Below are 12,175 nucleotides of genomic sequence, written 5' to 3'. Positions count from 1 at the left end.
GGGGATATCCGTGGCGAAGCCAAGGAGAGAAGCCTATGGGGGAACCTGTTGGAACTGGTACCACGTTGCTCCAGGACTCAACACGCACATTCATATTGCTGTTCTGAGATCAGAAGGGCTTCCGGCAGGTGTCTGAGGCCTTGCAAATCCCTTCTGCTCCAGGACACTTGGGGAACAGCTTGGCGCTTTGCCACCCTTGCCAAATTCCTAGGGTGATGGGGAGGAAGGCAGCCACGAATAGGGTCCTAGTTCTTTCTCTTGGGTTTTTTTTTTTTTTTTTTTTTGGCAGCCTCGCAATGCCTGGGCATGAATAGCCAGGATAATCACCGCCCCACCACGTGTTGTTGGGGGAACAAGAACGGTGGGTCAGGAACCCTGAAAGGCTGGTCGGCTAGGGTGCCGTATAGCAGGGAGTGCCATAGGTGGCCAACAAGCAAGTCATGGGGGCCCAGGGAGGGGTGTCCCCCCAAGGGGGTGGTCCAGGCAGAGAGGCCTGAGTCCCACCTGCTGGGCAGTGGTGGAGAGGCCCGTTTCGCCCGCCTAGGGTGCTGTCCCTGTTGCTCTGAGCTGCCAGAACTCTACAGATGGGAGCAGGCTGTGGCCAACTTCCCCAGCTTTTGAAAATCCTGCATCTTAATTAGTTCCCTACTGCTTTTGTACATGGCCCACATTTTAATAGTCTCCGGGCTCCTTCCACCATTTGCTGTCCGATGTTCGGCGTGATTTCTCTTCTCCTCCAGACAGTCCCCCGACTCCTCCAGCACCCTCCCCGTCCGGGAACAACTTAAGGAACGCTGATGTGCCAAGCATGTAGCCTGAGATTGATGAGCCTGTCAGCTGGCTCCCTCTGCCCCCGCCTCCCCCTCTCCTGTGTGCTCCTCACAGGGATGGTGGGGGTGGGGGTGGGGGGCGGGGGGTGCCGTGGGGTAGGCGAGATGGGGGGAGGCAAGGGGAAGGGACCCTTGGAGCCCCCATCCAGGTGTGAGCCAACAGACAATGTGACCTTCTCCCGGCTGGCAGAGGAGTCTGGCTGTGTCCTTCCAGGGGGAAGGACACTGGGCTCCCACCCCCATCTGTCAGTGCTTATCTGTCTCTGCGCGGGGGTTGCCTGAGCTTGGTACGGCTGGGAGAATGGATGCCTTCAAGTGCATCAGGGGGAAATGACCGGTCATCTATCTCTTTCCTGCAGTGTCAGAGCTGCAGCCATCCATCCTGGAGGCCGGCAATAGCAGCTTCTTCAGCTCTTGTTGGTTGGCCTTGTGAGCAGGGGAGCCAGAGAGAGGTGGGTGGGCCACTCCAGCCCCCATGCCATGCCGGGGCTGTTTATGCTCCTTTTGCCTTTCTGGGAGTCTGGGGAAGGGACCTGGGTCTGGGGTACTGAGCCTGGGCCTCCAAAATTGTTGTGTCCCCGAAGGGCTCTGGGAGCTTGGGCTGGCCGAGGAAATGGTAGCAGCTGGGGGGCAGCCGGGCGGTGTGCACAGCTGCTGCAGAGTCTCCATGGCCGTGTTTTGCAGTTGGACCTGACAGAGCCACGTTTAGAGCATGGGCCGTTCAGCCTGAGCAATCACCTTGTTATCCCAGGGTCTGCTCCCATGTGTTCTCCCCACTGGAAGGTACACATTTTAAGGGCAGAGGCCCACCCAAATCCTTCACCTGGATCCTGGCACCCATTGCTGGGCTTGGCACATAGTAGATGGACAGCAAAGATTTATTAAAGGGTTGAAAGAAAGAAAAGTGCCTGGTGTCTGATCTCAAGCTTGAAGAATATGGCTGGCTCTCTTCATGCCCATTTCACAGATGAGAGAGACTGAGTGGGAGAGGAGGAGCCTTCGCACCTGACTTCCCCACCCAGTTCCCAGCCTGGCCTGTGGGGCCTGGCCCAGCTTTGCCACTTCGCCTCTCTTTGGTTTTAGGTCTTAGGGGTCTTCACTGTTTGGAACGGCTGTTCTATAGGAGAAAAAGGCACCAAGTAGGAACCAAAAAGGCCTGGGTTCAAGTCCAGACCCCTCTACCCACTGGCTTGTGATTTGGGGCAATTATCTAACCACTCTGGCCTCGATTCTTTATCTGTGAAATGTGGATCACGGCAGCTGCCCTGCCTGCTTCCCAGGGTTGTTCTGAGAATCTCTCAGGATGGTGGAGCTGGAGGACTTGGCACGTGGGAGGAGGCACCAGATGCCACCCTGTGCTTCCTGTGGGATGGGTGGAGGGGGTCTCAGCTGATGCTGTTCCTGTCCCCAGTCCCAGTGATGTGCTCATGGCAGGCAGCTCACCGCCCAGCTGGAAGGGCGTGTGCTGTCTGGGCAGAATGGGAATGCATTTTGCGTTGGAGTCTTTTAAAAGTCTGGTATCTTCAATACTGAGGAGAGAAGGCCTGGCATTTGGCTGTGGGATCTACCTTTCCCAGAACCGCAGCTTGCCCAAGTTCCCCCATGTCCCAGAACTCAGGCCTGGCATCAATGCCCGGGGCACAAAGATAAACCTGGAAGGCATCCTCTCTGCTTTTCCTCACACCCGTCATCCCATGGTGCTAGGTCAGGCCTGTCTGACTGGGTCTTCTCCCTGCCCTTGGCCTAGGCTGATCTGCCTTCTCAGAGAGCTGCTCCTCTGTGGACTCACTCTGGTATGGCTCCATCCCTTTGCCCTTTGGCACTGGGCACCCAGCCTCCACACCCAGCCTCTGTCTTGATTCCCTGTGGGGGATTGCACCCTGCTCGGGGGCAGATCACTGCCCTCTGGCTGTATCTGGCAATCAGGATGTAGGCACCTTAGGGCAGGGTTCGTCTGTGTCACACATGACCCTCTCCTAAGCTCCGGCTTGGTGATAGGGCTCCACACCAATTGCTGTCCCTCCTAACTGGTCTCCTCGCGCCTGCCCTCACCTTACTTCATCATTTGCAGAATGATCCTATTAAAATATTGGCATCATAAAGCCACTCTTGGCCTGAAACTGCTAGTGGCTTCAGATGGCAGAATAGAAGTCAGCAGTGGCCTACCCAGCCCTTTGAGGCCCCAAAACTCTCTGAACTGGGCTCCTACTCTTCCCTCAGGCTCTCTGTGCTCTGGGCAGACAGGCCCCAGACTCAGGGCCTTTGCACTGATGGCTCCTTTGCCTAGAAAGTCCTTTTCTGATTAGCAGGGTGGGCTCCCGGCCCACATCTAACAGTGTCACCACCCTTCCAGCTTCCCTGATGTTTCAGCTTCCCCACTTCTGCTCTGCTTTTCTCCCAAACACCGATTACCCCCTGTCATTCTGTGGGTCTCTTGTTTATGTCTTATTTCTTCCCCACTAGACTGTAACTTGTGTGAGGCAAGAATTTTTGTGTCTTGTTCACAGAGAGAAAGCTGTGTCTTCACAGCACCTAGAATAGAGCCTGGCACATTGTCAAATGAATGAGCAGAGCAAGGCCTCTTCCATGTGGTTCTGCTCTGATTTCCAAATCTACCACCCCTGGATTTGGAGCAGCCTCTTGGCCTACAAGCCGTGTCCCATCCTCTGCCTCCTCTGTCCTCTTAACTGCTCCAGACTTGACTTCTTTGCTTCTGTTCCCCCAGGGCCTGCGCTCAGGCAGGCGGAGCTGCGCCCCACCGTGTCCGATGGTCTGAGAGCCTCAGGTGAGGAGATTTGGCGAGAAGTACAAGGAGAGAGAGGCTCTAGGAGGTGAAAAGGAGGGGCTCACGTTCATTGAGCATATTCCCTGGGCAAATACTCATATGCATTATCTTGTTTGGCCCTGTAACACCGCCGGGAAGTGGGCTTTGTTCTACAGATGAGGAGGTCAAGGCCAAGTGTGCAGTGTAGGCAGCAAGAGCTGAGATTTCACCCCAGACGGCTTCTCTCACTTTCCAGTGATCTGTAGTCCCTCGAACCATTTCACCATTCAGTGCGTCTCCATCATCCTTCTCCTCCCTGCCCTTCCTGCTGAGTTGTGTTGACTTGGTCTACTGGCCAGTCCAGTGCTGAGGGTCCAGCCCAGTGGTGAGCATCCTTTGACAGTGTGGGTGTTTTCTGTGTCTCGGGGATGGGAAAACGCTTATCTGCGGGGCTGACCTCTGGGGACCGGCTCCAGGGGGCCCATCCTTACATGTTGGCTTTGGGGAGGGTGGGTAGTCACAGCAGAGAGTGGCGACCACAGGCCTTTTGGGGGAATGTTGTGTGGATATCCTGGGCTTCTAGAACATCTGGTAACGAGGGCCTGCAGGGTGCAGCCCGGGTGATGGGTCCTCATTGCAAACCTCATCTATTTTGAGCTTTATGAATCACAAAACAGAGAGTCAAACGCAGCCAAGAAAATGGCACCCCTGAGGAAGAGCAGATGGATTCCCGAGCCTGCCCATCTCAGGAAATCAGAGCTTTGGTCCCCTCCAATCTCTTCCCTTGTGGGGCGAGAGATAACAATACCCCCCCCTTCTCCATGAGCCTGAGAGTCTGAAGGGGATAAATGAAATAATAATGCTTAAGCTTCTTGCTCCTTGGGATAAGTTCATGTGTAAATCCAAGGAAATGTGATGAGCTTAACTCTTCAAAATAATAAGCCCCCAGAAGAAAAAACCACACATTTGTATTTTTAAAAAATTTTTTTTTTCTTTAAAAAAATTTTTTTTGTCTTTTTTAGGGCTGCTTCCATGGCATATGGAGGTTCCCAGGCTAGGGGTCTAATTGGAGCTGCAGCTGCCAGCCTACGCCAGAGCCACAGCAACGCGGGATCCGAGCTGAGTCTGCGACCTACACCACAGCTCATGGCAATGCCGATCCTTAACCCACTGAGCAAGGGCAAGGATCGAACCCACAACCTCCTGGTTCCTAGTTGGATTCGTTAACCACTGCGCCACAATGGGAACTCCCACATTTGTATTTTTAAATAAAACCTGAAAGCAGGTTAAAAAAAAAATCTGCGCACTCATGATATAGCAGGAAGATTGTCTGCCGTTGTCTGTGGGGTTTCTCCCTCTTGGCACCACAACTCTATCACCAGGCTCCTGCGTCAGAGAGAGCCTGTGATGGATGGATGGATGGATGTGCCTTGTCGGGGTGTTTCACCACGATTTCCCTTGGGGCAGTCTGTCTATTGGCAGAGCATATCCTCCCCGAAGATGGTATCTCTTGCAAACTCGACAGCTAACAGACAGCTCCTCTCTTTGTGTATTTCCCCAAAGAAGAACTGTCTTAATCTGTTTTTTATATGGCATATTTTATTATAATCCATATATGACTTGCAGGTTCCTGGTCCTCCATCCTGAGCCAAAGAAAAAAAAAGAAAAAGAAAAAATGCACAAGGAGTCAGAGGCTTCATGAGCCTGTGACATCCAAGTGTTTGCATTTTTAAATGACCTGGGATTTAATTACTCTCTGTGCTCCCATGTTGCACTTTCGGGCTCGTCTTGTCTGCATCCTGTTAATGAGCTCAGTGGCTCCACAACCCAGTGGAAGTCTTGCATTTGGTGCGTTGGGTGGCGGGCTTGGAGCACCTGTGTCAAAAGCCTGTGGCTTTGATCTCCACCCGAGAGGATGGCTGCCCAGTCCACAGCCCTGGAGAGGAGCCATCGGTCTTCACTGGTGTTTTTTTGTTTTTTTGTTTTTTTGCTTTCCTTTTATTTGCATTTTTCTTTCTTTCTTTTTTTAAAAAAAGACTTTCTATGCTTCAATCCTTGTTTGTCTAAGAGGCTTTTTTTTTCTTATTTGGAAACCGATTTCCTTCGGTTTGCACAGAAGCTGTCTCTGGTGTGATGGATCGTGCTGGAAGTCACCCAAGGAGTATCTCTGTTCCCAATTAGAAGTGGAGGCAGAGCTGCATACGGGGGCCCGGGGAGGCGGCTGGCTTGGGTGACAGCTGCTGCTGCTCTGGAGAGAGTAACGATCCGTGGGTTTATATCCATGTGTATAAAAATCAGGCTAATTTAAAGATGAATTATGTGTGTGTTTTAGACCATTTTCTTTGAATGTTAAGTGTCGGATGGCTTCTGTCAGGTTACATGGCCCCCAAATTTGTGTGAGGGTCAAAATGAGTACAATTTTAAAGAATTGCTAAATCCTGTATCCAGATGAGCTGTATTAGACTAAAACTGAATCAATGAAATCCCTTAGGACTCCATAGGGAGAGTGTCTAGGATGTATGTTGTGCAAGAGCTTGGACCTGTTACCTTATTTTTCCTTCACTCTGGAACCTCCTGTGGTTCAGAGCCAGAGAATGTACCCTTTGCTGCTTTGTTGGGAGGGCACTGGTTAGCCTGTCACCCTGACCTTGTGAGCTTTACCCATAGTGCTTTGAAACCAGGCTTTGCCAGGAGTCAGCTAGAATGCAGTTCTGGAACGGCGCTCCGCCGGGGATCAGGTAGACAACACTAAGAACCTGTTTAAAGTCCTTCCATTTGGGGGGAAGCAAAATTATAGCAAATGTTGCTTTTAATGCTCTAAACCTGTAGTGTTTAATACAGTAGCCACCAGCCACATGCAGCTGTGGAACACTTGAAATGTGGCTAGTCTGAATGGAGAGGTAAGTGTAAAATACACACTAGATTTTAAAGGCTTAATGTAAATAAACTAGCAAGGTATCTCACAATAATTTTAAAACATGATTGCATGTCGAAGTGATACTATTTGGGATACATTGGATTAGATAAAATATACATTAAGGTTAATTACACCTGTTGCTTTTTATTTTTATAAGTGTAGCTACTAGAAAGTTTAAAATTATGTAAATGGATCACATTATGTTTCTATTGGACAGTGCTGCTGTCTCATTGAAGTCAGAATCATTCAAACTTTGATAATAATAACACGTAGCATATATAGGGCACTTAGAACATTCAGGCTCTTTTTTTGTCTTTTTAGGGCTGCACCTGAGGCACAGTTCCCAGGCTAGGGGTTGAATCGGAACTGCAGCTGCCGGCCTACACCACAGCCACAGCAATGCCAGTTCTTAGCCACGTCTGTGACCTACATCACAGCTCACAGCAACACTGGATCCTCAACACACTGAGCGATGCTGGGGATTGAACCCGCAACCTCATGGATACTATTCGGGTTCATTACTGCTGAGCCACAGAACTCCAGAATAACCCAGGCTCTTTACACATATGATCAATTTTGAAAAAAAATTATTGGAAGTGTAGTTGATTTACAATGTGTTAATTTCTGCTGTAGAGTCAAGTGACTGAGATATATATATATATATATATATATATATATATATATATATACACACACACAATTTTTAAAATTCTTTTCCATTATGGTTTATCATAGGTGATCTAATTTTGAATCTTAAGGGTTTTTTTATATTTTTATATTAAAGTGGATTTACAATGTTCTGTTAACTTCTTTTCTCTCTCTCTTTTTTTTTTTTGTCTTTTGTCTTTTTAGGGCCGCACCCGTGGCATACGGAAGTTTCCAGGCTATGGGTCTAATCAGAACTGTAGCCACCGGCCTATGCCACAGCCACAGCAACGCCAGATCCAAGCCATGTCTGTGACCTACGCTACAGCTCACGGCCACGCCAGATTCTTAACCCACTGAGGGAGGTCAGGGATTGAACCTGCCACCTCATGGTTCCTTGTCAGATTTGTTTCCGCTGCGCGTGACGGGAACTCCTGTTTTGTCAATTTCTGCCGTACAGCAAAGTGGCCCTGAATGTATACGTGCATTCTTTTTCTCACATTATCCTTCATCACGTTCCATTACAACTGACTAGGTATAGTTCCCTGTGCTATTCAGCAGGATCTTATTGCTTATCCACCAAAGGCCATAGTTTGCATCTATTATCCCCAATGAATCTTAAGTTTTGAGGAGAGAAAAGACAAAACAAAAATTGTCTCATTTTCCACTGTTTCTCATACTAGTTTTTTTTGTGGATCTTTTTGCAGTGTATTACCATGGTTAATTCTACAAAATAGATACTGCGATCAACACTACGAAATAGATACTGTAATCATTCCCATTTAATACATAAGGAAAGGGAGACTTAAAGGTTCAAGTAACTACTCTATGGCCCCTCCGCTAATACATGGCCAAACCAGGGTTTGACTCCAGGGGCTTCTGAAAGCAGAACTTCTATGAGCCAATTAAATGTTTTGGTAATTAGTCAAGGGTCATGCCACTAAATTTCTCCGTGACTGCGGGAGAGCCTCTCCGTCTTTCTGTGCTCTGCTTTCCTTGTTAAGGGACTGGACTGTAGTTACTGTCAGGGGTGCCTTCTAGCTCTTTGCGTGTAGGAAAGCCCAGTTCCCTCTTCCCATCTTGGTTCTCTTCTCTCTCTTGCTTCTGTCTCTGTGCCCATCTCGGAGGACCAGAGGACCAAGAGGGTAGATTGCCCGATGGGAAAGCACGATGGAGGAATAGTTAGCAGGGGAGGAAGAAGGAGCAGGAGGAGGAGGGAGGGATGGAAATTTCCACGAGGTCAGTACTGTTGTGCAGAGTGAGCTCCACATGGGGATGTTCATATAGAACCGAGGCCAGAACGTTGACACAAACCTGCCCTCAGCCTTGGCAAAGATCTGCCTTTTATCTTGAAATATGAAAACTGTGGAGAGGGCCCAGGAATTCAGTGAACATGCACAAAAGTTTGGAAAGTCTTCTCATGGAGGGACCAAAGCAAGGCAAGGTGTGGTCCATAGAGCCGAGAGATTGAGTGAGTGGGTTCTGAGGTAGTTTGGGGTCGAGGCTGGACTTCGCCCCTTACTGGTTGTGTGACATCGATCAAGTTCTAAGGATCCCTAAGCTGCAGCCTCCTCATCTGTAAAGTGGATGATACCTGTGCTCCCCTCTTGGGTGGTGGTGGGGATCAAGTATCTATCACAGTAGTGACGGCCACATTGGAATGTTTACTCTGTGCCAAGCACTCTGCATGTACACTAGCCTATCTGTGCTCATCTGGGCTCAGCCCGAGCCTGCAAACTACTAATAAGAATACAAATGGGGGGAGTTCCCGTCGTGGCGCAGTGGTTAACGAATCCGACTAGGAACCATGAGGTTGCGGGTTCGGTCCCTGCCCTTGCTCAGTGGGTTAACGATCCGGTGTTGCCGTGAGCTGTGGTGTAGGTTGCAGACGCGGCTCGGGTCCTGCGTTGCTGTGGCTCTGGCGTAGGCCGGTGGCTACAGCTCCGATTCAACCCCTAGCCTGGGAACCTCCATATGCCACGGGAGCGGCCCAAGAAATAGCAACAACAACAACAACAACAATAACAACAACAACAAAAAAAGACAAAAAAAAAAGAATACAAGTGGGGGAGTTCCCGTTGTGGTGCAGTGGAAACGAATCCAACTAGGAACCGTGAGGTTTCAAGTTCGATCCCTGGCCTTGCTTGGTGGGTTAAGGATCTGGTGTTGCCGTGAGCTGTGGTGTGTGTAGGTCGAAGATTAGGCTTGGATCCTGCGTTGCTGTGGCTGTGGTGTTGCTGTGGCTGTGGTGTAGGCCAGTAGCTATAGCTCTGATTGGACTCCTGGCCTGGGAACCTCAATATGCCATGGTGCAGCCCTAAAAAGCAAAAAAGAATACAAGTGGGGCTCTTATCACCATCTTAACCTTGTCTAGGAGAGATCATTTGGCTACATTTGTGTCCTGCTGTGTGCTTTTGGTGAAGTCACTTAACTTCTCTGAGCCTAAGGTGACTCATTTATAAAATGAGATGATTGAAGCAGAATATCTATAAGCCTTTTTCAGCTCTAAAATACTATGCAGTTCTGGAAATAGGATTTCTTTAGTGTTGAAAAGGCTAATGGGGGTTACTAAAATATGAACTTCTATAGATATATCAAAATATATGATTAGTATAAGTCTGAGGGGTAGGGAACAGCTGTCCTCTTTTAACTGAGGACAGGACATGAGGCAACACATTTTAATTGTTTTAGATGACACATTTGGAAGCCTTTCCTGACTCGGGAGAAAGAGTAATATGTCCTCAGAGCCGGCTCTGGAGCTGCACACTCTGAACTCATTAAAGCAGGCAGTTGACCCTTTTTCTGACTCTCAGACATAACCTCATTGGACAGACCTTCCCCGACCCCCTGATCTTCAGCAGCCCCCCACCCCTGTATTCTTCCTTCACATTTCTGCTCTGTTGTTTTCCTCCACAGCACGTATGACATCCTGTCATTGCGCATTTATTTTGTATTTGACATTTAATGTCTGTCTCTTTAGATTGGAAACCACCTAAAGGCCAGGTTGGTGGTTATTTGGTTCCCCTTCCATGTACCTGGTCCTAGCATAGCGGTGGTCGCCATGCAGAGGTGCTCAGCAAGTATTTGTTGAAGGAAGAGAGGGGTGAATGAGTTTCAGAGGTGGTTGATTTGGTTGTAGTGCTTCTTGATGGAGGTGGAGCCTCTGCTTGTCTTTTTTTTAGGAAGAAAAATCCCCAAGACCTGGTCTTTTAAGGGGCTTTAGATACTGTTTCTCCTTCCTGCCACTGCCTTCTGGGGGTGTGAGTTTCTTCAGTTTAAAGGGCTGCCCGAGCACCCTTCCTTGTGCATCAGGTCCTGGTGAAGGAGACAGAACTGGTAGGTGGAATTCCATTTGTGCCAGAATAAAACCCAGTGGAACATGGCTTGATCATGCTGGTTATTTCTGTTTGCTCTCCAAGATCGGCTCTTTGTCCTTCTTTCCACTGGCCTGTGCCTTAGGAAGCTGACCTCGGCTGCAGCAGCGAGGCTCCCTTGCCCTCTGGCTCCTGGCTGAGGTCAGCCAATGGGAGGGCAGAGCAGAAGGACAAGGATGGAAGAAGAGAGAGGCTGGGCGCGTGTGCTGTTTCTCTGGCCCCCAGGCTCACAGAGCCCTCCGTGGTGCCCTCTCCAGGCCTTGCAAACACTCTCCCTGTCTCTCCCAATAGCGGTGCTCATGGGTCCCCACTGTTGACTCCCCTGGGCGCTTGTTCCCTTACTCCTATCTATCCCTCTGTAAGTAGCCCTCACCCTGAACCTTCAGTTTCCCTGACCGTCTGCACGGCACGACTCCCTCATGGTCTTGGCACCCATCGTACCTGATACAGGGTAGGGACCGCGCATTTAGTTACAGGGTGGGGAGAAGTATGAGTTACAGGATCAGAGGAGCTATTGGAGAATATTTGGTAGCAAATTCAACTATGTTCATCTATTACCTGAGATTTCTGTTTTTAACGAGAACTCTGCCCTCCCCCTCCAAAAAAAGTCCCAACTACCCTCCTTTGGGTTAGGAGTTGTGGGGACATCCTGAGAAAGGGGTTCAATGTCTCCCTCGGGTTTCTCACCTGGGGGCGGGGGGCTGGCTCTGGCTGCCACTGTGCAGGTGGCCCCATGACCTCAGGCCCCAGGAAGCCAATCTAACTGGGATGTCTTCAGAATGAATGCCCTGTTGTGCAGGCACTGCAGCTCCCAGCTGCTAATCTGGGGCCTGTTAGGCATCTGTTCTCATTTTTTTTCTTCTCTAGGCTTTAGAGGCCTTTACTTCCCTGGTGAGTTGATTAGAACAGCCTCTCTGAGGTTGAAATAGCTTTTCATGGAGCAGACCGAAGCTGGGCAGCCAGCATGGCCGGGGGGAGGTCATGGAGTTGCCAGATGAGAGTTGGCGCAGAGGGAGAGGATGATAAGACTCGAGGCCAACATTGGTGTGCTGCTTTGGAGTTTTCAAAGCACTTACTTGTAAAGGAACACATTTATGCTCCACAAATAGGCCTTACTGGGGGTTGGGCATGGTCCCCCTCACTTTGTAGATGTGAAAAAGGGCTTGGAGATCTTTGAGCGCCTTGCCCCAAAGTCACAGGGTCGGAGAGTGGCAGAGGCGGGACAGAGACCAGGCCATCCAGCCCCGTGTCCACCAAAGGTGTCCTTTGCTGTTCTGCCTCTGCTGTCTTTGGGGCAGCAGGCAGGGCTGGACTCTGTCGCTGGGATTTGAACGGGAGATGGAAAAGCTGGACCTAACTCCAGTGTTCCTGTTCCACCAAGAGGAGAGCGCGCAGGCCGACTTGAGTCCCACCCAGGAGCCCTGGTTCCTGCATGCCCTCGAGGGCCACCCCTCTGTCCCTCCTGCTTTGAGCAGCCTGACATTGCTTTTCTGTCCTTGTTTTTCAGAAGTGGAGCTACCCCTGAAGAAGGATGGGTTCACTTCAGAGAGCACCACCCTGGAAGCCTTGCTCCGCGGCGAGGGCGTTGAGAAGAAGGTGGACACCAGGGAGGAAGAAAGCATCCAGGAAATACAGGTATTTCTGT

At 50.0% G+C, this 12,175-nt stretch overlaps 1 protein-coding gene across 4 annotated transcripts in view; it reads left to right on the top strand.

The window, feature by feature from the left end:
• DPF3 (double PHD fingers 3) overlaps positions 1–12,175 on the top strand; it is a 270,031-nt gene that overhangs the window by 142,642 nt on the left and 115,214 nt on the right. For 2 of the 4 annotated variants that reach the window (XR_007136912.1, XM_047795002.1), the window contains exons 4-5: positions 3,556–3,615; positions 12,038–12,165. Coding sequence is in view for 2 of the 4 variants with exons in the window: in XM_047795002.1 (XP_047650958.1) it covers positions 3,556–3,615; positions 12,038–12,165 (188 nt within the window). In the remaining 2 variants the exon portion in view is untranslated. The remainder of the gene's footprint in view (positions 1–3,555; positions 3,616–12,037; positions 12,166–12,175) is intronic. The other 2 variants (XR_007136913.1, XM_047795003.1) reach the window with 1 other exon arrangement.

Source organism: Phacochoerus africanus, chromosome 9 (assembly GCF_016906955.1).
Source record: "Phacochoerus africanus isolate WHEZ1 chromosome 9, ROS_Pafr_v1, whole genome shotgun sequence".
NCBI classification, from domain to species: domain Eukaryota; kingdom Metazoa; phylum Chordata; class Mammalia; order Artiodactyla; family Suidae; genus Phacochoerus; species Phacochoerus africanus.
The sequence above is the reverse complement of the archived record's forward strand: the minus strand, read 5'-3'. Positions and strand labels throughout refer to the sequence as shown.